General features: G+C 39.8%; 1 protein-coding gene across 2 annotated transcripts in view; it reads right to left on the reverse strand.

Moving 5' to 3' along the window:
- The window catches only part of slc35f3b (solute carrier family 35 member F3b), a 44,129-nt gene that overhangs the window by 10,231 nt on the left and 7,378 nt on the right, over positions 1-26,520 (reverse strand). Inside the window, exon 1 of one of the 2 annotated variants that reach the window (XM_054600579.1) lies at positions 9,194-9,269. The exons of the other annotated variant lie outside the window; for it this stretch is intronic. Within the exon in view, the coding sequence (XP_054456554.1) occupies positions 9,194-9,269 (76 nt within the window). Of the gene's footprint in view, positions 1-9,193; positions 9,270-26,520 lie in introns of those variants that run through there. 2 annotated transcript variants of the gene reach the window in all.

Genomic DNA, 26,520 nt, shown 5'->3' on the forward strand with positions numbered 1-26,520 from the left:
TTGATTGTTCTGCCTGCAACTTTTATCTTAAGCAAAGCTGAGCCCACCATCCTGTTTGTCCAAGAGGAGAAACAATTCCCTCACCCTTTGTCTTGTCTCTCGCACAGAACACTGATTTGAAGATACACATGTTTATCTACATAGGTCTGTCTGTGTCATGATAACAATGTCTATCTATGGTGTTTAATTGTTTAATTAATTATGAATTTAATTGATCAGGTTTTTATTCAGTGATCTATATAAATTGTTTGGTTCATTTCTGCAGCCTAGTGGTCAATTATGGAAAAATTAAATAGACTACATCTGTAACTAGTATTAATTGTGTAAAATAAGGTTAGATCAAAAAAAATCAAGACAGTTGTTAACATGCGAGTGGTGCTGTTCCCGCCAAAGAGTGCATCCCCCTTTCTCAAGAAGATAAACAAGAAGACGACAGAAGACACTTTTTCTCTTTTCGTCTTCACTGCACTTTGACTCTAGAAGTTGACGCTGAAGGGTGGTCATTCTTTTATACTAATTTATGGGTTTATAAATCATAATTGATTTATTAATAATCGTTACATATTAATTAATTATTATTTATTAAATCTGCTACCAGCAACCAGCAGACTAAAAGTAACATCAGTAGTGCCTTAGAAATAATTGTATTTGTATTTGAGCCACAATAGAGCTTAAAGCTATACTTTCACCTCAGAGAACAAAACTGCAAGACCACAACTTTTCAATCAGGGAATTGAGAACAATAAAATAACCTCATATCAGCTCTGTTTCATAACGGCTGTATAATATGCAGCATGCACCTTCTGTAGCCTCCAGCCTTCCAACAAGTTAAAACTGAGGGATCCCCCTAATGGTGCTTCCAGAGGAAATGATGTGCCGCTGGAAGCCTTTTGCCGATTCATCATCACTGTACACTGCTGGCTTGAATACAGAACACTCTTCAAAATGATAACATAAATCTAACTTAAGTTCGGGTTGCACTGTGAAATATGTTATTGAACGGTATGAACAGGACACTGAACTCATCTTATTTTAGTTGTCCTGTGTTAGTTTAGGAAATACCAACCACTGGTGTAACTATCTGCTTTTATGTTAATTTGATCATCAAAGGGACACTTATTCTCTTATATAAGCAGCCTCCTACATATTTTACAAAAGAGCTGTATACAAGGGCATCCATCACGCCCAATGAGACGACTCATTCTTCCTGGAAGAGCTGCTTCTGACCTTGCCAGGTGGTCACAGATTATCATCTCCGATGACTATCGCCTCCCATGCTAATGCCCCGGCTTCCCCGGCTCTCTGCTGAATGCACAAAATATTCTTATTTCTGTTCTTCTGCTGTAAAACGATGATGCAATTAAGGTGAAATTGTGCTGCATTATTTGGATATCCTGAACACTGACTCCTGCCCCTGAGAACAAAGCAATTGACAGCTCTTATGAAAGATGATTCAAGATCATTGTCTGTTGAATCAGCAAGTACCAAAAAAAAGACCGAGACCCACGTGGATGTCCGTCAAAGTCTTGGGCACGTGGGTGAGAATTAAGTTTCTCTATTCTGAGCTCACAGCCTCTTTGTCTTGTTCTGAAGGTCATCTCTTGTTTACGCCATCCAGTTTTTGTCCTTCCTGGGCCTCCATCCCACATCCCGTGGCCCTGGCCGCTGCTCCGTACTGCGGCACAGTTTAATCTTCCAAATGCAGTGATGGGCCAAGCCAATCAGCCCCCAGAGTGGCACTGGAAACCAGCCAAGCATTTCCAGCTCTGGCTCATGTAAACACACTAAGTAAAGTTTCATGACTACATTAAGCGTCCTGTCACACTTCAAATAAGTGGTTACCATAATAATCCGAAGATAATACATTATCATTTTTTTTAAAGGAAACACAGTTGCATAAATTATTAATTAAAGCTTGTATGATTTAATGCTGTGGCATCAATATATATTCATTTGTTAACCAATGACTTGATGGTAATGCACATCTTTCTTGAGCCTGATGATGACTAATGATACTGTATCAACCTTGAAAGCCGGTGATGTGAAATATGGAGCATTGCTGAACTCATCAGCGTGAGGGAGCTGGGTTAGTAGGGTGGCCGATTGAGATAGAAAGGCTCCTCCGCTAATGACATTTGAAGCCATTATTACCGTGATTGAAAAGCCCAGAAAGAGTCTCCTTTAACTGTAAATGATTAACTGAAAGCTCTTAACCTTATCGGTTTGTAATCAAATGTCAACTGTCAAGGTCACACGCAGCCTTTGGTTTGATTAAGTGTATTCGTTTTATTATATCTAACATTTAATCTCAGCCTACTTCATACTAAAACAGATTAAGATTAGGTATAATTGAAGATTACTGTATTAGCTAAAAAGCTCAATTCAACACCAGATAAAAATATCTCCACTCATTCAACTAGTTCTATGTCCAAATGAGCTTAACTGAACCTAACAGGCATTTGCAAAAATCCCTGGAGACCGGAAGAAAGCATTTGGCATGTTTGTAGGTCCAGCTTTGGATCCACTCTGACAGCTGTATAGATGTCTTCTCCTCAAATGCTTCCATCCCAATCACTCAGCATACTAACACAATAGAATTGAATGTGCACAGGTAAAGGTGGTCTCAAGCAAAGATGTGTTAAAAGAAACACTGCTGGTTCTTTATCACAGTAAAGTGTACAATACGTTTTCCTTAGTTAACATTTTAGGAGGGAACGCCACTTGTTCTGTGTAAATCTGTTGACAAATCAGTCCATTTACCACTATAGGCAGAGTAAGTCCATCTTTATCTTATTTGCTTATTTGTCTGCCTCTAGTGTTTTAGTACAATGAACACCAGTGTATTTAATATACGTTCTACTTTCAGTAGGGTTGAAGCACGCCAATTGGTGTTGAGATTTATCTGGCCAGTTTTCCAGATTTTCTCCCAACTCAGCACATGCTTCCATGCCTCCCTGATTCCTGACCAGCCTCATTCCCACTCACGCTCTCCTCCCTCCCCCTGCAGACTCTGCAGTGCAGATCTCTCCTGCTGATAGCTGCAAATCCCAAACGTGCTAGAAGAGTCGTGCCTGACTGCCTGCTCTCGCACTTCACAAAGCCAGGCCATGACAGGCCTAGAAAGTCCAGCTATGTCCCTCTTTAGCTCCCTGAATGGGCCACCGCTTACGCTGTCCAACACTCTCTCTCCCGCCCTGCCGCTCGCAGAACAAGAGCAGAGATCCGAGCAGGCAGCAGGGACGATAGCATCAGACGTGTGTTGGTTCGCCACGGCCATACAACTGTCGGGAGTGCTTCTGTGGGACCTCAAGTTTGAGACACCGAAGTAAGAGAGGTTTGTCTGTTTGTCTGTCTAGCGACACCTCCGTGGGAGTAACAATGCACTGCAGCGCTCTGCCTCAGTGATTCAAGGGGGTAAACAGATCAATCACCGATACACACTTCAGAGGAACTCATCTCCTTGTCTTACTGTCTCTTGGGTCTCTGGTTGGTGATGAATATGAATTGACTGGTGCAACTTGCTTGCTCTGTCATGCTCATAATCAAACTTTATACCATGCTTTACATTACATCGACTTTAAGTTTACCTTTAGCTGTAATAATCTAGATTTAAAAGTGCTTCTTTGCACAAATGTAGGATATAAATGCAAGATGCCCGTTCATCTTTGGCTGTCACACAACATCAATCATTCCATCAGTAAATCCTTCAATCCCATGTTGACCAATGCGGTTTGTCATTTCTGACATGTCAAAGTCTGAGCCTTACTGTTTAAAAAGTAAGGATATTTAAACAGGCTATAAACTTCATATGTCACATAATAAAAGGATGGTAGTTTTATCATGGCAGGTCAGACAGACAGGCAGAAGACAGACAGGCAGCAGTTACTGTCTTTGTAATCTCTAAGTCTGACAGTGGGAGTCTGTGACATTTGGCTGTGACAGCTTGGTCAGGCCAAGCTGACAGTCAGAGGCCTTTCAACTCACCAGAGCAGGCTCATCTGACAAGCCTGTCTCGCTCAATAACACAACAGAGAGTCAGGCGAAACACACCCTGCTGCATCAACCAGCTGATATGTGGGACCACATGGGCTGAGGGGACAAAGGCCCAGGAGGGCAGACAAGGGCGGGACGACTGTTACCGATCCCACTCTCTTTAATTCCCGACCGATTTCTCCTTCAACCTCAGAGGACAGAGCAACTTCCTTTGCCGAGTTGCAAACTTGTTGTTTGTCACTGCCCTGACCTGCCCAGCTGGTTCAACAGATGCTCGCGATACAGGTCAATGCTGCAGCCCTCCGATGCCTAGTTGGCTAGTGACACAACAAAACACTGGTGCAAGCAGGCCAGCATGTGTTTGTGTGTGTCCATGCACTGTGTGTTACAGCAGAGGAATAGCAACTATCCACATTTGGCAGTGGCTACACTGCTGTATCCCACAGTCCTGAAGCTTCCCTCCTCTACCTTGCAGTACGTTACAATAGTGACTATAGTGTGATGTACCGGCAGTTTAACAGACTGGCAAGAGTCCCAGCACTTTCCGTGACAAATCAATATTTAAAAGATTGGCAACTGCTTCCCTGTTGCATTAATGGAAAGGCAAACCACAGCAGGTGTTCACTCTGAGTGTCTGCACAAACAGCAGTTTTACTACCTCCCTGCACCCCGAGCCCACTGATAACACATTAACTTACGTAATACTGACCTTGAACTTCACCATTTTCAGATACATTTAAATCTTCCCATTACATCGCTGCTGTAAAATGACCCTTACAGTTGAGTCATACGCTTTGGTAATGGCGTCAGGAGAAAGAGTTTGTCGAAAAAGATTTCGCTGGAGTGAACTGCCAACTAAGTCATTTTAACAGATGAAGGAAGAACCCAGAATGCATTTTTGCAGACTCCTGGATTGGTCACAATTTACAACAACTGCTGTTGGGATGGTGGAAATATTTTGTTATTTCAGCTTTGTAATAATTAGCCTTATAGGTCTACCACAACTGTACCATCTACTGGCTGCATAAGACATTTAGAGAGGATAGGCTGCCGTCCTGCATCCTGAAAAGGCTTTCGGATCAACTCCCTCAATTTAGGATTAGAGTTTAGAGCTTCCTCTTTACACATTTTGCCAGAGGATTTTGCTCAAAGATGAAACATTACCTCACTGTTACAGAAGGCAATTTCTTATATGAAATACAAATGAGATATATGCAGCAAGGAAGTCGTGGCAGCAAACCTCAAATGAACTTATACAATGAATTAATTTAGCACTTAACATCAATCCATCTACTCAGCGAAATCTCATGCATTACAATGAAACTGGTGGTTTTCTCTGAAAACACACTCTGCATTACATAAACCGGAACAAAAGCTTGGCCTCACAATAAAATTAAAGCCCTGTCACAGTGTATTCATTGCACACTTATCAAGCAAGAAAGCCCTGTTTCACTTGCTTTAAAAAATTATTTTAAAAGCATTACTCCTCTGACTACCCTCAAAGTCAACTCCAATTACATCCAAAGGATTAAAGTGAGACGTCACATTTTAAGGCGCTTCAACAAGAAATCTCCAAAATGTATAGCTGCTTCTGGGGATCTTATTAACACCACTGATGTAGGTTTAACACATCTGTGCGTATGTTTGACCTTTGTTTTATCTCCATACTGGGGGTTTTGCTATTAAACAGGACTGAATGTAGATTTACATACAAATAGGACGCATTCAAACGAGTTGGAGTTGCAAGATTCTATTTATGTCCTTTCTGAGTACGCTCGAAGGAAACATGTCATATCATTTGTGTGTTATTTTTGATTTTGTGCTCTTCACCCCAGATTGACAAAATCATACATGTCATAAAGTGTTAAGCTCCCTTGCTCAGTGGTAAACACTGCTGCTATTTTACTAAATGCACATATTTTATTAAGATGACTATAAATCATGCACTGTGCACAAAAAGCATTGCAGACATGACAAATCGACTGACTTTACATCCATCACTTCAAGCAATAGCCACACAAAGCAAGGGAGCTAATATTTAACATTGCTACATTTCTCCAACCATCTTTAAAATCTTTGAGCACACAGAATAAAACAAACTGCTTGACTGTCCACAATAATGTGATAATCGATCTCACTGGGAAATACTGAAGATCCATTATGATGTTAAATTAGTTCATTATCTGTTCATTTAAGCCTCTACTTCTGTGTGTGAACAGTCATAATTTGCTATCAATCGATCGATGTGTGGTCAAGGTGCATTGGGCCCTGTAGAAAGCTTGCTCATAATAGCAGCTGGTAAAATATGACCACCTTCCTCAGGGGTGTATGGCCACTTTCCAAAGATGCCTGTTCTGTTTCCAGGCGTGTAATGAAATCCCAGAGATTAAAGGGATTTTTATGAACTTTTAACCCGACTTCTAATGACGACACACCACAGACATTCCCCAAAGTCACTAGAAACATATTTAAAAATAAGGCAATAATGATCAACCATGGGCTGTTGGTTGGGTGGATTTATAACAAGAGCACATATAAGAAGAGGCACATACTGCAGATGAAGACTGTAAATCAAACCTGTGGCTGTAGGAGATAGCAGTAGATGGACTTTGGTCATGGACAAAAGCACTAAGGGAAGGTAGGATGATTGTGGGATGTACTGCCTGATGATAGATTGTTGTGTTACTCCCCTCAAGATTCTACCACTAAGTCTGATGTCAAAATTGATTGGTGGCGGATCCACCTTTCCCTCAAAGCTCAAAGCATTAGTGTATCCGACTTGATAGTTACAGAAGAGATGTTACACAAGAAGCAAAAAAATATACATTACAATACAATACAACCAGATTAGACGTCTGAATCTGGTTTTGAGGCTGACTGTGTCACAACCTTTCCTCAAACTCGTTGTTAAAAAACATCGCCACACTAATAAGCTTCGCCACTGTGGATGTTAACTGGACACAAAAAGAGAAGAAAAAAGAGAGACCACTGAAGATCCTACAGTGAAAAAAAGTAACTCTCTGACAGTTGGGCGCAGGTTATTAGTGATGGGAACAGAGGTTTTGGAGCCAGGGTTACATAAGCAGCGGAGTGTCTGAAAAGATGTGTGTTGATCCGCTATGGCCCCCTGCGATTCCCTCCTCCTTCAAAGCAGCTGCTGAAACGGGGAGCCGTACATTCACATCATAAACCTACAGCTTTGACTCCCTTCAACGATTTACAAATACTGTATCAACCACAACACACACATAACCAAAGTCTTTCTCTATCCACAGCATAGCTCTTGGTAATTCTTGATATGAAGCTTGTCAAATAACAGCCCGCCATCGCAGCTATTCTGAAAATAAAATGTTTTGAGCTGACGTGCACTAATAAGCTTAAAACCGTTGGTTACCCAGCAGCAGAGATTATTCTGAGGTTATCCAGAATGCCTTATAGTGAGTGAATATAACACAGTTTAAATAGCTACAGCATATGGTTCAGTAATTCCCTTTCTGCAGTGTCCATACGAAACTGCGGAAGAAATTCCTCATTCACATTCTAGCAGCTGGTCGAGTCATAAATTATGAATAATGAAGTATTTTCATATAATTCACATTATTAAAACTGTTGTGAACTCCCAAAGAATAGGAGGTAGAGTTAAGCTTCACTGACACGTCTGAGTTAGCAAGCTCTGTGTAAGTTTTGTTTGACTCCCAAAACTACTGCAGCAGAGTAGAAGTATTTATGTTATTGTCTTCATGATTGGCTTTTGTATTAAATATGACTTGAAAACACCTTTTTTTCAAAAGCAGACATTTTGGCAAATAACCTATTCTTGCTGTGGTGTCACAAGTTGAATGGTTGCCAACAGTGTTTATTCAAGCACTACTTTACTGCATTGCACAAAGTCCATCTACCTGCAGCATAACATTTAGCTGATCAAACTGTCAATTTATTTGCAAGTCAACATAACCTTTTAGGACTACTTTCTTGCACAATGACATTTACAAAATAATGAAAGTTATAGAGACAAGTGCACGCAAATAATGAAAGTTTTTATACACAAATCATTTATTAATTCACTTTAATCCTTATTTTTCCCTAAGCTGCCTGAGGTTTGGATCATTACTGTTGCAAAGCGCTAGAATGCTGTGAAATCGGCAGCCAATTGAGTGTTGACTCTGTGCTTATGCCAAACACTGAGACATTCACTCGTCCTCTGTGCTGAGGGGTGGATTAAAGAATGCATAACACCGCTCCCTTGCACAAGCACAAGGCTGAGGAGCACATTATGTTATGAAATTACACTATAGGTGTTTAAGATGTCAGGACAGGTGATGCAGCAACACACACACACACACACACACACACACACACACACACACACACACACACACACACACACACACACAAGGAGTCAGAGAGGAGTTGTCCACTAATGATGTCAGCGGGAAATGTTGTAAAGGTGCTCCTGCAGATCAGAGGGACTCTCAGACAAGGCAGGAAATCCCTGTTGTAAGACGGATAATGAAGGCACTAAAAGCAGACTGCATACCAGTGTACAAGGACCATTAACATGTTTACTGGTGGTTCATGTCCCATCTGCTCTGACGTGATGTTCTGGTATTTCGTGACTCTTGCAGCCAGTGATGGGTGGAGGGTGGAGAGTCTGAGGGGGAATCCCTGCTGCAATAACAACTTAAGATCCTCCCTATGGACCAGTAAATTTAGCACAGTGTTCATCACCCCCCCCCCACCACCACCCCCAAAAAAGAAAAAAATCGATGCGTAAATCGGAAGATGCAGGTCTATTTCAGGCTTCATTTTGTGTATTTTCAGCAAAATCCAAAGATGAAAGAAAATCATAAATTAAAAAATGTGATGACTTGTATGCAGATAATTGATTAGGATTCTATCCGATGTTAAATTGTTTGCATAGCTGTTGCATCATAAATGTAACGGTAAGTTGCGCGCTTGATTGATTCCCGTGATATTTCATCTCGCTGGCGGTGAGATTGTATAAAGTTGACCCATTTCTTAAATTAGACAGGGTAAGCCTTGAGAGACATATTTCAGCAGAAATCCTCTCTCCGTCAAATGCACAGAAAAGATGCTTCTAAATTTAGAGTAGTCAGTGAAAAATACAGAGCAGGCTGCCTATCAGCCCCCGGTTTACGGGTGTTTTGCGGATGGTCTAAATGATATGAACTCTCCCTACCTTCCACTTTGGTGAGGGTGAGCACCGGACTGTTGCAGGCGGACAGCGGGGCGACCCTTGCGGAGTGTTTCTTCATGGTGATGAGCTCGGATGGGCTGAGCTCTAAACCGCTTCGACTACATCCCTGAAGCTGATTTGGTGCAGACACCAGACCACTTGATGGGACCCTTGATGTTCCTAGAGCCGGTCTCCTGCTCTCTGTCCCCTTGCATCCATCCAGCTCCCCTCTTGATGATTTTTTTTTTTTTTTTTTTTTTTTTTTTCTTCTACCTCTGTCGTATCCCCCCACCCCCTTCCTCCACTTGCCCTTCCCCTCCTCAAATCTGCTGTATTCAGTGCGTCCTGGGCTGGTCTCTCCTCACGTACAGTTTGAGCAATTGCTGCAATTCGACAACGTCACACATCCATCAGGCCCCCCTACAGCATCAGCATCACCTCCCACCTCCCACCACCACCACCACCACCACCACCACCACCCCTCTGTCCCGAGGCAGGTGTGCCCGGCTGTCCTTCCCCGAGCCCCTGTGGCTGTGGTCCCGTCTGGGCACCGAGCAGGCTTACTGCCGGCTCTGCGACAGATATGATGGGGAAAAAATGCAGTACGGTGTGTGATTTTTTTTTTTTTTTTGGGGGGGGGGGTTGGGAAGTTGAATACATTATTATGAAACGAACTAATCCTTTATTTTAACAAGGTCCTGGATTTTTTTTGTTTATGGCTTTTGTAACCCAACTGAAAAAAAAAGCTTTTATACATTTTTTTTTAGACACTGCAGTTGAGAGAATTAAGTAGAATATAGTATATAATAATAGAAGCCACTGCACTTCGCAAGCTTAGGTAAGTGCACAGTTTTGTTTTGTTTGTTTCATTGGGATGGCAACAAAGTTATGTCCACGTAAAGCCATTCTAGCATTTTAAAAGTGTAAGTTTCTCAGAAATATGCACCATGCGACTAATAGAGAAAACAACTTGGATTTCTTCTAATGTGGAGTTCTCATGTTTTACTGTTACTGCTATGAGAGTATGGGTCAAAATTATTTTGTTAACTGAACTGGTGAAACAATGTTTCTGAGAGAGTAAGGTTTGTAGGTTTAATGTGTAAGATATGTTTAACTGCTTCCTCAAATATTGGCTAAGCTGATTTATATTTTTCTGTCTGATATCTGTGTCGATATATGCTAAGTGTATTTTGTTCGAACAACTTACATTTTAATATAATTTGAAAATTGTTTTATATTTGGACTAGACAGTAACTATTATTATTACTCTTATTTTCAATATGTTGTGTATTTCCATTCAGTCAGCGCTGACTTTAAGGATGTAATAAGTATGATAATGTCAAACATAAGATAAACATTGATGAAATATCAAGCAGTTCAGAAAATATTAGCCTGTTTGTAATTGCAGGTCGGGTCTTTTATTGAGTGAGGAAGATCCAACGACTCCAGTAGATAGCGAGCTTCCCAGCTTGATTTCCAGGAAGCCGGATCTACACTGCCAGTGAAACTGACAGATGAACTATCTGCTTTGTGGTAGGATCGTGACAGTCTCCTGGACTGGTATCAGCTCAAACATACAATATACTTATACAATTGCACATTGACTCATCAGACAACAGATCAGACCTCCATCTGATCCCGCATAGGGACGGATATGCACAATGACTTAAGGTGATCACAAAAGCAAGCATCTCTAAAGGACATTTTTTCTTTGCTTAAGGGGTTTAAGGGCCCAGTTTGTTATTTGTCATTTCAATGTGAATGTTGCCTTTGGTTTGCTATTCACAGACAAACTAAAGTTGCAGTTTACTGAACTCACTTGTGTTGTCCTGTTTATGGTTTTTGCACTCAAAGCTCATTCAGAACCTAGAGCGAGGTATATTTACAACTAAAGAATAATACATTTGAATTTCAATATTGTGTCGTAGGTTTTTCATTTCATCTGAAATAAGCTTGATACAACAGATTCATCGGCTTTATAATGCGTCTGTTCTGGTTGTTACTTTGACAGCTGATTGTGTAAAGAATATAAAGGAGGGCAGACAGGACACATCCTTTAGTTGAACCAGTGGAAGAGTGAAGCTTGTTAGAAAGGACACTGTTCAATCTCACACATTTGGACTGGTCCATCAAAAAGTCCAGAATCCATCCTTCGACATTAATGTCAGGATTAAAGTCGAAAAGAAGTTCTGCAGATATGGTTGGATAGTATTTAAAGCACAGGTAAAAAAAACTCTTGACCAGACAGCTCATGAGTTGTTACTTTTAAACTCAGCCTCAATCTTTGCCTTACGTCATGCAGTTCTTTACATGTTACTGAATAGTTTGATGTTAATATTGTGTCCCAAATAATTTGCACTAAAAGGTTATTTAGTATAAGGTTAACTCAATGAAACCCAGTTTATAGTAAAAAAAAATGTTTTTTGCTACTGATGATAAGAGAATATATGTTAAACTCTTAAAAAGAATGCATTCATCTAGCAAATTAATAACTTTTGAGGATAAAATGTTTCAAATTCTTTCTTTTTTTTTGCCCAGCTAGGGTCTTTGTTTCTAATATAGACGATATGGACATTAAGTGCAGATTAAAATGAGATTTATAATACAAGACAAGTAAGTTGAATAAAGGGCAGCAGTGAGATAAAAAAGAATGATGCGACTTCAAATTGAAGTCAATTTATAGTGAATATTAACCTCATAATCTCATTCTCATATTATTATCATTACCATAATAAAATGTGGTAAGTAAAACTGAATTATTCCACTGTGTACCTGGTCTGTGTGTTTAGTCGGTAAGGGTTTGCAATTTAGTGCTAATTGACACATAAACATTAGAGATGCACCCGTCCAGCTTTTTCTGTCCTACAGATTGTCTTAGGACTCAAAATACACCTCTACTATTGTCGTCCCTAACTTCACTACTGCAATGAACAGACACTACATTAACACCTAAGCTGTTCAGAGTTACCTGTCAGCTATGGTTTGTTAAGGGATTGAGAGCTAAATCCCAGCTGACTGACTGACCGGAGTCACAGTCCTGATAGCTTTCACTTTCACATCACCCTTTACATGTCCTGTCTCTGACTTTGCCAAAGTCATCACAGTCCGAATTGTCCTGGTTGTTGTTGAAGTGGGTAACATTTTCAGGCTCATTCTTGAGGTGCTGAAATCATTGTTGAGTGCCTCTTGACTCCTGTCTGTTAGTTCTTTCTAACAACCACAGAAATTGGTTTTGAAACCTGAAGTGACAATTTAAAGCTTCACATCAAGTTTCATATCACTTTTAAACTGAGAGCTGTCCAACACACTTTCTGGCAATAGCTGTTCAACAGTAATTGTGGCTGAAATCCTCTCTGTATATATTTATTTCGTCATTCTGCATGTCACTTGTGTTTTACACCTGATGAGCCGTCATACACAAACAGATAATCCATCAGAGGAAAGCAGATCGCTGTCAGTGTTGCAAATTGAACTGTTCAGTATTGATCTGTGAATGCATGTCCCTGTGACCCTGCCTCAGTGTCTTTAAATACATACATATCAGTGTGTCTGTATGCAGGGTTGCTGCATGGGTGTGTGTGTAAAAGCAGCTGAATGTGAGCATGCCTAAAGGAAGCTGCACTGAATAATTCACTGCTTAGACTCTACCTCACACTCAAGCCCTTCCTAACTAGGACAGGAAGCTCTACAAACACTCTGCCCAAACCCACTCTGGCGTCCCACAGCAACCAAATCCACTGGATCCTTTAACTGTTTTCCATCGCTTCCCACTCCTGTGTTTGGGTTTGAGAAAGGGGAAATGTCAGGAACAGTGGATTTGAGCTAATTGATGAAGTGCAAGAAATCACTTTGAACAAACTAAAAGAGCAGCACAGGGTGTTTGATAGATACACATTATAAACATGTCACCTATATGAATTATATTGTAAGCCTTAAGGAACATGTGCTGCTTTTTGTGATGGTGTGCGAGTCCAATTTGGGCACTGCAGCTGCCAGGTGTCACTTGGAACTAATTTTGTCAATTTTAAGCTTATATGGTAACAAAAAGATGAGTGCACATGCTATTATTGATAGAAAAGACAGGGGGGTGGAAATAAATGGAGCGGGTGAGATCATTAAAAGATCCCAGTCAGTGACTCATAGACTTTTATCTGTGAACACGGAGGAGGATCAAACCAGTCCATGCTCTGAGACGCCACCTGATAGCTCTCTCTTTCTAACACACATGCTGTATATGAATAGGGATAAGTGTGTGTGAGCAATAAAGAAGGGTAAAAAGGTTGCTGCATCGGCACAACCTTTTGAATCTAGCTATTTCTACCCAGAGACAGCGGAAGAAGATCCGAGAGACGATATCTTTCAATGTACGGAGGGATGTATTAGTACTCTCCAAAGAGATGCTTTTCTTGAATGTTTATTCATGCTGAAAAATGAGTGAGCTACATTAGCCGTTTTCCAGGTCAAACGTTCTTTAACTGCACCAATCAGTGCTGCTATTATGTTCCTACTGATGGTCTAATCAACCAAAATTCGAAATGGAGCACTGGAACATTATGGGATATGGCATCGAAACAATGTTGCCTTTAGGTACCTATGGGGGGGAAAAAAATAGGTAGCCATGCACAAAAGAGACAGATACATTCTGAAAACATTTCCTTGTAGCCAGAAAAAAAGCTATAACAAGAAATTAGTGTTAAGCTGATCCTCCAGGGAAATGGTAATGGCTTGGTTCTGTTCAGGAAATGCTTTTTCGGGGCAATTTCATCTTTTTGGATAGTTGAGAAAGGCAGACTGGAAACCGTGAGGCATGACAAGGTGAACAACGGTCACCACTCCTGCTGGAATTGTACCGGTGACATTGCAGTTATGTGCTGTTACCATTTGGCTATAAGGACATTGCTAAGGGAAATACTTTTGATAGAAGTTGGTAATATGGATCTTTAACATGAAACAAGAAGCATCAAACAAATTGTAAATATGGAATAATAGGAAATAAGTGTTTCAAGTTCAAGTTACCACTATGTTGCTATCGTCACATGTTGTTTCAAAATCTGAAAATCTATGCTATATGCTCACAATAACTCACAAGCCATCCAATAATTTAAACCTTGTGGTGGCAGAGGATCACTAAAGTCAAAGTAATTCTTAATGGATAACAATATAGAAAAAAAAGCTATACAAGACATACAATATATGTAAGAATGAGCACTCTTAAATTTCTAACACCAACTTTTTCCAGAAATACAGCCTTGTTGTTCCAGCTACCTAATACATTATGTATTCACCCCTGTCACATTTACGAATCAGCTGTTTACTGTAATCCTACAGAGCAGGATGGGAAGGAGGAAAATTAGGTAATCTGAAATCTATTCTATTGATTAAGAATAAAAGTGCTTCTGCTGCAAATCAGACTGTATGGAGCACTTGATGACTTTGAGTGCTAAAAGGTGTGTGTAAGAGTAAATTATTTCTAATTTAACCAATAGTGCCAATGTGAGCAAACATGCCCCGCTTAATTTGTGTACAGCAGCCGTTTGGTACAGACTGTTTGCGCTGTAGCAGTTGCCAAAACATTAACATATTTGTTATTTGTATATTTTAAATTTCATATCCAATGAAACAACTAAACCTGATTTAAGATAAATCAATTACTTGTCTAACACTGTTATGGATTCAGTAGAAAAGGACCCACTAGCAGACACACAGCTCTTGGTTCAGAGTAGATTTCATTTAGTTCTCAAGCAACAATCCAAAGGGCAAAAACAGTCTCGTAGTCAATAGGCAGGCAGAGGTCAAAAATCCAAAAAGTCAGAACAGAGTCCAAGGCAAAGGTATCCAAAACACAGAATCCAAACAGGGCAGGTCAAAATCAGGCAAAGGTCAAAAATCACAGGCAGACAGAATATAACAAGATTTACAGAACGCTGGAAAGGCTCAGGTATTAACTGGCACGATCTGGCAGAGACTCCAAGGCATACCGGGCTTAAATACCCACAAACCATCACCACAAACAGAAATCAGGTGTGCACACAAAATGGCGGGAAAACAAACAAAGACAGGGTGGAGTCAGGGCCACATGGCTTTTCAAAACAAAAACAGAAAACACATGACAACACCACATGATCAAAATGTAAACAAAAAGCACATGTTGCTGGAAAAACAAAAACTCAAACAGCACGGTTACTAACAAACACCAATAACAACTACTCAATCTGGTCCTTACTCAGGTAATAACGAAGCTTGGAGACACTCTCACTTCTGGCCGAGACATCATGAGAGCAGAACATGTCGGCCCGTAATGCGGGTGGTGTAATTCCTGGTATAATTTCTCTGGGGGTTAAAAATATCATGAGATGTCTTTACCTTGAAATATGGAACATGCTTAAATGCTGCTATGCTATTAGCCATGCTTGAAGTTTGGCTCCAGGGATGGCAATCTCGCTCAGTTTTTCAGCCCACCACTTTGGTCTCGAACTATCAGATGGATTGCAGTGAAATTAGGTACAGATATTCATGTTCCCCAGAGTCTGATGATCCCAATACTTTTCTTCTTGTACCACCAGGATGGTAACATTTTACATTTCTAGTGACACAACTATGGGATGGACTCATATTCTGTATATAAGAGGTGGACTTAGTCACCATGACGTTATCAATCGGTTTGTAGACTACAGTTTTGAAGTCTCGAGTAATTGCATAAATACTTGTACAGACATATGTGGTGTTCAGATAATGTATCCTAGTGACTTTGTTGATCCACTGACTCTCATCTGGTGCAAACATATGGTTTATTTATGGTTTTCAGTGAGATGTCTTGACAACCATTGGATGGACTGCCATTAAATCTAGGACACCAGTCATGTCCCTATCCACATCATTTGTCATATATGTTGAAATACTTGCAAAACTAATGATATTTCGATCATCTATGTACTTTGTGTTTGGCGCTTATTAGCAAATCTTAGCATACTACGACGCTGAACTTAGATGCTGCACTGGGTAAAATTATATCTGGGAAACACATTAGCATTTTATAATCATTATGAGAATGTTAGCTGGCTAAAATTAGAACTCAAAGAAACGCTCACAGAGATGCTAGAATGGCTGCAAACTCTTAATTTTGTTATACAATGGCACTTTCAATAACGTTCTAGTTTTTCCAAACTTTTTCCAGCTTGAAAATCAACAGACATAATTAAGTTTCACAGCATGAGCAAAGCAGATGAGGTTATGTACACAGAAAATGAAATGGGTCATTTCATTTTAATATTACAATGAATATTAATGGTGCAGTGATTCTTTTTAATATCAAATTTCAGTGTTTGCTCCTTTCTGTAAAAAAAAATGTAATAATAATAAGTTCATTTTTAGTACTTTAATACTACTCTGAAGCATCTCTACCTCCACTGTTCCAGTCCAGGTCACTTCTGGCTCCTTCTTAGCATGGGAAACAGGTAGCGGGGCTGTAAACATTAGAGCTGAGGGTTCATTACGGAACTGGAGAGGAGTCTGTCTCGATACCCTCACACTTAATAACTTCCCAAGCGTGAGAAAGGAAGAGGGGGGGTGGTGACATGAAGTCCTAAATAACAGCTTGTTTCAAGTACCAGAAAGATCAAGTCAAATTAACTTTCCCTCCTCCTGGGCCCAATACATCTTCAGAACAGACACAGCTCATCTGTGGTGGCAGGCGGCTGTCAAGGTACTGCATCCAACAGCAGTTTATTGGATTAATGGCCTTGGCCAAAACATTCTCCCCATTTAAGTTACATTACAGAGCTACATGGTGTCCCTCTCATGCATTGATCTTTAATTTACATGTGTAACCTAACACTATAAAAATGCTGCGATATAGTGACTGACCGTAACTGCAATAATGATAATAGCTGATCATTAATGTATAATGTAGGCGGATGTTTCCACATAAAAGTTACTCATCACAAGGATTTTTAATTTATCTTTTGCAAAGCACCCCCCGTTGTCTGGGGTAAATGAATACCTCTGTGCATTATTTTAATATAAATTCACTCCATGACAAGAGCAGCATGAAATTATATTTGATGTTATAAACGTTGATAGTCCCCCATATGGGACTTTCTAGACTTTCTAGTGATGTTGTCTGCAGTGGTTGGCTGTGTATGGTAAACACCAGAAAAACAAACAGACCATCATTCCATTAAAGAAACCGTGAACAGCGGAACAAACTAACTTCTTATTCATTTTGTCAGTCTGAAGATGCTAAGTACAAGATTAGCAAATTGCTGGATGTCATCGGTACACACATTACTTTAGGGCTGTAACCAACCATTATTTTAATTATTGATTCAACTGACTTTCTCAAGTAATGGATTACTCATTTGGTCTTTAAAAAATATCATAAAATAGCAGTCCAAAACCCCAAAATATTCAGTTAACTATCATAGAGGAAAGAAAAAGAGCAAAAAAATTTACATTATAGAAGCTGACATCAGTAAATGTAGGATAATTGGGATTAATTAACAAATTGTTTCAACTCTCCATAACATTTGCTTTCACATATGCTCACTGCCACACACACAAATAAAAAGTCTGGCTGGGAACTTGTTTAAGAGAAGAGTAAATGAGTCAGAGAGCTTGTAACCTCATTTATAAAACACAGAGCTGTCCAGGAGGAAGACTGAAAGTATAATAAAGTAATGTGGGACTTCCTCTTAATTACAACCACAGCTAATAAAGTCCAGCAGCATCTATTAGATGCCGTCAAGTTGTAATACCAAGTGATAGTCCTTATAATCACTCTCTATCCCGGTGGCCCACGCCTAATCAGGAGGAGTGAGAAATCTACATCCCACTAGAGGAATCAACCCCCGGCAGCACATTTCTACTTTCCAATTAAGGTTGTTTCAGAGCCACAACATGTTATGGGTGAAAGTTTAATTTGTGGTGCAGATGTGCAGGCAGGCCCAGAGGCTGTGGTTCAGTATAGGACCATGTACGCTGTGGGACGTGTGGGCAGAGATGCTTTAAATGAAACAAGAACAGTTTCACACATTCATACGTGAAAGCTGCTCGGTACAATCCTTTTGCCCAACCAGTTTTATTCAGCTTTTCAAGGGATCAAACTCCCAATCTATCAGTCACAAGCCTCTCTAATGAACATCTTCCTGCAAACGGCAGCAAAATAGTACACTGGTTTTGAGGTTGCAGCACTAATGGCCTGTGGTGATTTAATCGCTTGTCCGGTTTTACTTGTCAAATTATCCTTGAGGAGGCTACTTAACTCCTAACGCCAAGAAAAAAACCTGGATGTTTTCACCCCAGCTGCTGGTTAAAGAGACGTTTCAGTAGGAAGTAATTTATGCCCGCAGTGAAATTTCTTTTTTTCCTCCCATAAATGGTGCTGGCACCCTCTGTTGTCAAGCTACAGTATGACTATTTCATTTTTACTTGGCAGGTAAATAGCCTAAATAACAAATTCAGTTAAAGTTAAGAGTATATGTAATGTGCTGCTTTGTAAGGGTTTTTTTTCACCTGCCCAGTGTTAAATTTAAATGCATTTTATATATTCAGAGTTGTCTGTGGTTCAATAGGAGAAAAAAAGCAACCCAACTATTTTTTCGAAAGCGGCTCCTCTTTTAACTGCACTTATCTGTACTTAACGTAATTCAAATTGTTCTAAATTGCTGCAATTATGGTACGACATTACCAAAAGCTTCTCTCCACCACTCCACATTTATATATTACCTGACACTGGAAAGTGTGGGCATCAAGTTCTACCATATTTTGAAATGTCAGTTTTTTTTCTTCAATTCTGCTATAAAATAGTCTTAATGAAAATAAGATATGCTCTTGGATGATGCATTTTGTTATGACAAGGAAACCAAGTAATTTATACATAGAACCCCAACATGTGTAACAAATAGTATAGTTTATATACATCTTATGAAGCTGTGTGTTGACAGTAGTATGATCCAAATGAAAATGGAAATATGAGATAATTATACATGCTGTCTTGAAGTAACAATATCCTGACTCTGCAGAGCCTCCATTGGGCCTGCGGGGGGCACTGTGACCACATGTATTTCTGACACAAAGAAACCGACACAGTCTTTGGATGAAAAGTGACCATGAAATAAATATCCAGGACAGCAATGGAGCAAAAAGTGGGACAGCAGTAATGAAAGTTGATAATGTGACCCACATACACACCTGTACAATACACTTTAATGAAAACAGCACACATCCGTGCTGAAAGATGTTAGATGAAACCACCACTATACTACATACACACAAACACACACACACACAGGTGAAAAAATGGCTGCTCTTTGTGAACACTTCTCAATTTCTTCTTTCTCTCCTGCATTTTCTAAGGACATTTTTAGAGCTCCGTCACACTGTGAAGCACTCGCTTGATTTTCAATTTGAAGTATGTCCTTTTTTTAAAAGGACATACTTCAAATTGAGGTGACAAAAGGTTACAGTGAATCCAGAGTGACCTGAAAAAGCTACTCTTGTTAGCGGCCATGTATATTTGGTTTCCAAAAATAGTCACAAATTATTTTAGCTTTAAAAACTCTAAATCATTTATAAAAAAGCAATGCAACAAAGGTTGGCCATTTTAGGTTGAATAAAATGTGTAGTATTTGTTTTAAAGGGAAATATTTGACAATTAGCAAAGTAAAAAAAGACACTGAAGGTGAACTGAAAATGCATTTAAAAGCTAAGATGGGTAATGTCCTAGATTTTTCTCATTGTTAATAAATCCCAGGAAAAGACCAACAATGTGTTGACCGTCTCTTAATTCTCTCTAACTTCCCTTCCTTGTTTTGGACATGTATTTTTATTTTCAGCTGAGCAATGTTAATTACTGTCAAATGTTACACAAGTAAGTATCAGCCACGGTTTATTACACATTTGTTTCTCTGGTATTTACTCAAAATAACTACAATGCTAAAAAAAATCTAAAAAACAATGACATTATATTTATGATACATATATATATATATATATATATATATATATATATGTATACGTATACGTATACGTATACGTATAATATATTGTCTGAGGCATACAAAGGGATGTGTCTAAATATCACAGTATGAGCCAGCTTTCATTTACTGGTGCGTTGCAGGTTATGATGTTGGAAATAGAGGACCTGTTGATAGCTTTCACTCACTCATCCTGCAAAAACAGCCTAACGGTCTCCCTGTCAGCGTCATGGGACCTTTAAATGAGGGAATCATCTTGGTTACAGGCGGTGCCATGGAGACTGCTGACAGGACCGTGAACATCCGTTGCACAAATGAGACCATCAAGTAACAGTAGAATCATACACCTGAGACTCCACACCTCAATTATGCAGAGATTTGGTGATATAAATAATTTTGCTTGAACATAATTGAGGCTGGCAAACTGACACAAACTGGGCATAGGACTGCCTTTTGTGATAAATTATTCAAAGCTAGGGAATAGGTTGAAACCCCAGGGAAAAAAAAAACTAGTGGTTAAATACAATTGCAACAGTAACAATATGAAAGTTTGTCTCAAGAGGGAGGAGTGGTGTTTTATTGACGGCGAATAGCAAGAAGAAATTAATCCTGCCCTGTATCAATCTTCAGATCTGTCAGATTTAGTCTTTGAAGTGTTCAGATTGGGTGCCGAGTCCAGCCGGGTCGCTTTCAATACTGATCAAACTGGTTTCTGATCACTAGAGAACCCATCTTTTCATCATTTTTTATTTTTATTTTTATCTATTTTTATTCTTATTTCTGTTCGATGTTTGTTTTGTTGTGTAGTATGTGTATTTATTGTCTGTGTAGTTGTATAGTATGTGTATTTATTGTCTGTGTCTGTGTAGTTGAGCTGCTGCAACACTCGAATTTCCCCCATGGGGATCAATAAAGGAATATAATAATAATAATCTTTCCATCCACTTACAGCAGCAAGTGTTTGGAGGCCCTTCAAAAGGCCAGGGGCAAGTGTATGTGTGTGCGTTTGAGTGTGTGCGTGCTTGTCAGTAGTTAAAAATTCACTCTTTCTCTCCTCCATCTCCACTTCAGCAGTCCAATCTAAACCAGTGAGAGCACCCAGGCAAAAAGTGAGCCATCAGTGTTGGACATAAATAGAACTTGATGCCCTTGCGTTCCTAAAGCTGTAAATGCACAGCTCTGTGCTTTGCGCGTATTGGGGTTTATGGGGGAGCTATTTTTCTTTATAAGCTGGTGATGGAATTGCAAAAAATTTGGCAATTTATTATTCCAATGAGGCCGCTTCTCATTATAGGGAAGTCTCCTCATTCTAAGTGTGGAGTAAGCAACATGGGTGACAAATGTCACCTGAAATCATGCTCCATTCTCCACAGTAATTACCCTGAATTCACACTGTGGAAAGGGAATGAAGTGCTGAGTCTGAGAGTTGTACTGTCTTTGTTTGAGAACATTTGCACCACTTGGAAAATAAGCCTTTACAAGCTGAGAGCATAAAGAAACGTATAACTCTTATTTACAGTAGATAGTGTAATCAACTAAATAACCTGTTGTAAACTAATTAATTATACTACTATATTGGCAGCCAGTGTAGACAAAACACAACACAATCAAAGCTTTTAAATGCTTGAGACAATTTCCAATCATAAACAGTTCTGTCAGAGTGCTTTTCTTTTAAGCGTGGAGTGATTGTGCATAGTAAGTACTTGGTATTTGCCCTAGTACGTGTGCATTAGCTTGATTTGAATAAGCATTGTGATTAAATGGTTGTTCTGTACACATAAAGTGGGCTGAGGGATGTGGACCAGTCAGTTCCCTGAGGGGGAGAGGAGGTTCAAGCTTTCCTGGCTCCTTCTGCACTCCCCCATTGGCTGTCGGCTCTCATCCATGTCCACAGCTCCCTTAATTGCCTGATTTCCTGACCCCACGTTGAATACTTTGTACACTGAGGGCTGTGGGTTATAATAATGACTTATAGTGACATGCATGGGGAAGACTCGCTCCTTTGGCTATCACAGCTCTCTCAGTCTGACTGTATGAAGAAACTGGAAAACAAAACTTTGCCTTAAACAAAACCTTACAGAAATGTTTCATTCTCTTCAGGAGAACTACGGAATCTTCTCGGAGGTTCATGAGATTCTGAGTGACTAAGAACTCTGGCGGTCATCCAGGATTCATAGAACTCTAGTTACCTCCATAACTTTTGTTGTATTTCATCCTCACTGACCGCCAGTGCTTAACACTGGATGACTTGTATCAACAGAGTCGTGAAGAATCCCAAGTACATACCTCATACAGCTGAAGCAGAGGAACTTTGCCCAGTGAACCACACCCAGTGGATGTATGGTGGCAACATCTACTCTTTAGTATGAATGTGAATATGCTCGGTGATACCCATGAGGCGGAGACACTCTTGAAAATGACACTTCACTCTGGAACGCTGTATTAGGCCACAAAGTGTCACCCAAGCCATCTGAGTTCCAACTCAGACATGAATCAATCACCGACAGGGCAGAAGGCTCGCCTAGATGCTCTGCCGAAGTGATGGTAGAGAGAAAAGCTGTTTTGGCTGACAGCAACCTCAGCTCTTCCTGTGGCTAGGGTTCAAAGGGAGGCAAGCATAGGGTGTCCAGCACCAGGGGTAGGTCCCATGCAGGAGCATTTGGGGCGCACAGGGGATGCAACCTCAGAGCCACTTTTAGGAAGAGGGACACCACCCAGTAACTCCCCACTGTGTCATTGTCAACCCTAGCATGCTTCCATGAAATGGCAGCTACGTACACCCTCAGGGTTGAGGGAGACCAGTCCTTGTCTAGGAGGGACTGCAGAACTCAAGCATAGCAGGCACGGGGAACTGTACTGGGTCTTTTATACTGAACTGCACACTACTCATAAAACAACCTTCCATCTGTTCTAGTTCTGCAGACAGGTAGATGGCGCTCTGGCATTCAGAATAGTTCTCCTGACTGGAACACTAAATATCTTCATGTCTTATTCATCTTCTTGAACAATTTGTAATGTTGTACATTAAGACTTTATAGCGCTTCAGATCTACGGCAGTCGGGACACAACTCATCATCTCGGGAGTTCTCCGTGATTACATTGTGTAATTGTTCACTATTTATGAATCTCTACATGCAGTTAGGAACCAGAGAGATGGGCACCTGCACTCGCTTATTGTTTTGGATTCCAAAGGAAATCCACTGCTTATACGCACAGTCATTAGTGATACTCCTCGGAGCTCACCAATAATCTATGAGATGGAATGAGAAATACAGAATCCGCTACACAACAGTGTACTTGTATAGTCAATTTTGATACATCTGCGTAAAAGTAGCTATTTAAATTTACCCAATTCTTCATTATGATGTGAACTTGTGAAATCTATCAGCTGGTTATACACCAAATTTCTATCTACGTTAATTAAATATCAATTCAGTTGTTCACATGAAAACAAGCAAACATAAAACTTTCCTGGAAAGATTAAGGTTGGAGTGCACGCAGTCTTCATCGAGGATTATTCCCCTTTGAACAATTTCACACGAAAGGGATCATCTGTCAAACATTCACCAGAGATAATTCTTCTCATGCAAGAGACACAAATTAGCTGTCTTATTACATTACATTACAGTCATTTAGCAGACGCTTTTATCCAAAGCGACTTACAATAAGTGTATTCAACATAGGTATTCAAGAGAACTTATCACAGCCTATACATACTACAGAGGCAGTGTGAGGATCTCTGTCACCTAGCAATAGATTAATCCGGTTAGTCGTCTTTGTTGTTGTTCTTCTGATTCTTACCCTCTTTCTCTGACGGACTCTCCAAAGAAGCAACTCCCTTTCACAAATTTACAGTAGCTTGTCTATACGCCATCAGCATCTTATCAGGAAACAGATCCCCCACATCCATAAGTAGAGCAAATTCTTTGTTGTTCTTCGGCTTTTGCGCACAGAGTTGGCTGAGCAGTTGAATACCGCTCTTACGTCTGTGTAGAAAATATGAAAATACCACCAGAAGCCAGTTAGTTAAGCATTAGGACTGGAAAAGGGTGAAATAGCTAGTGTGTTCAAAGTTAACAAAATCCTACCTGCATCCTAAAGCTCACTATCTTGTTTTTTAAATCCGTACAAAAAAGAGGTGTGAAAAGTTGGGGTATTATGCAGGCAGCATTTTTTTGGAAAAGTGAAGCCAATGCGGAAGTTCTTTAAACTTGCATTCTTTCTTATAGCCAGCAGGGGGCGACTCTAGTTGCGAAAAGGAAGCTGATTGTATAGAAGTCTATAAGAAATATGACCTACTTCTTTCTTAATTTTTTTAAACATTATAAACCTGAGTTTATGGTCTCAATCTCTAGTTTCAAGTCTTCTTCAATACAGCATGATGTTCATTTAGTAAATTATGGTCTTAGGCTTCAGCACGTTGTATTCGGTTTTGTTTTACAACTTTAACCCTGTCACGGTGTGTTTTCAGTACATGAAAGTTAATTGGAAGCTTTTTTGTTTGGCAAAAAATGTCTTATTCAGCATTTGGTTGTATTGATAGCCACCCTCTCATGTCACTTCTGGTTCCAAAAAGCCAAGATGGCAAAGACCTGAATGCTGAACACGAGGCTTCAAAACAGCAGTCCACAAACCAATGGGTGACGTCACGTTGACAATGTCCACTTCTTAATCCAAAGGCTTTAGCCCGGAACAAAGAGTGAAGATGCTTTGACACAAAGAGTAATGCACAATGTCATCATAGAAGCTTGGTGAGAAAATATATCTGCTCCTGGAGGCTTACTGAGGTTGCACCATCCCCGCACCAACCCCTCCTCCACCACAACAAACTCTCAACCAAGAGACGAGAAATCAATAATTCTTTCTATATGATTACCAGCACCATCTGACAGGGATTTATTCTTGATGTGTCTCATGCATGGTGTGAATCGACATTCCTTAAATCAACACTTTAAACAATGGGCTTAAATAAATTTGGTATTGTAGAACCTTCTAAATTTACATAATTAATACTGACTTATGAGTATGCAAACACTGGACTAAATGAGCTGGTTTACCAGAACTATTCTTCACATGTCATGCATGGCTTCTCCTGCTTGTTTCCCCATTTCCCAAACACTTTCCAAATGAATTTCAATAGACACATGCTGAGCTGCAGTGGTTGCAGAAATGGTTTGTTTTCTCCATGTCCTTACCTGCTTTTACCTTGAAATGGAAAGTGACTAAGACAAAGAGAAGAGGTGAGCAATGAGACAGAGGATTTGACTGGAAAAGATTTAGGTTCAGGAGTATGGATTGGATGGGTTGATCGATTGGGTTGCAGCACTTACTCTGTTCAGTCACACATAAAGTATATAAAGAATGCCTGTCAGCCAAATTAAAACAGACAATATGCTCAAAATAATCAAAGCTTGATCAGATGTTGAAGGGAAGAAAAGAGGATAATAATAGTGCACAATTAGGATTTGAGGAGAGAATGAAACTGCACTTTAATATTTGTCATCTACATCTTCCTTTACATAACAGATCAGTGGGAAATCATTCACAACAAAAAAACCAAAACAGTGGTAGACCAAGGAGAGCTGCTGATGGGTAAAATATCTGTTACTGTCACTTTGTGCATCTTTACCACCAGCAAAGTCTAGCTTCTGGACCGAATGTAATCATGGCATATAATGCCTGCTGGTACACTAAAGTGATGCTGTGTGATGCGTGTGTGGAGATGATATTATTTGTATTTGTTTGTATTTGTCCAAAGTCATATTACACTGGTCGGTGAAATGTGGTCTACACAAAGACGTAGTTTGAACGCATTTAATGTTTCATATAAAACATCATAAATATGGAACAATACAGACGTTGTGCTGCCAACAAGATACTCCAAGGACATTGTAATGGAAGCAGTGTACATTCTGTCTGTCTATTCATGTAAAATAATAATGAGCTTACTGCTCGAACACAATTTGGCTCAAAATGCTTCTACAACTTTGAATGTAGCATCGGTCTGGAGACTCCGCATCGGACTTGCGGAGTGAAAGAACGAGCTAACGGAATGAACGTGAGGCTTCACACTAAATACAAACTTTGATTCCAATAATGCAAACCAAAATCTGCACAATAAGTATCATTTTATGCTGCTCACCTTTAAATAAAACCAAACTGGTTGAACATTTTTCTTTTACATACTTTATTTACAGATGTATACCTGAAATCATCTGAAACCAGCTGTTGCTTTGAACTTCTTTTCAGCGGTGACCATAGTTGTTTTTTAAATGGTAAATTGCTCACTGGTTAGCTTATAACCCGTTAGTAGCTGAGCAGTTGGTGACTAGTCAGTATATCAGACTCCTGATGACA

This window comes from Anoplopoma fimbria, chromosome 6, assembly GCF_027596085.1.
Source record: "Anoplopoma fimbria isolate UVic2021 breed Golden Eagle Sablefish chromosome 6, Afim_UVic_2022, whole genome shotgun sequence".
Lineage (NCBI taxonomy): Eukaryota > Metazoa > Chordata > Actinopteri > Perciformes > Anoplopomatidae > Anoplopoma > Anoplopoma fimbria.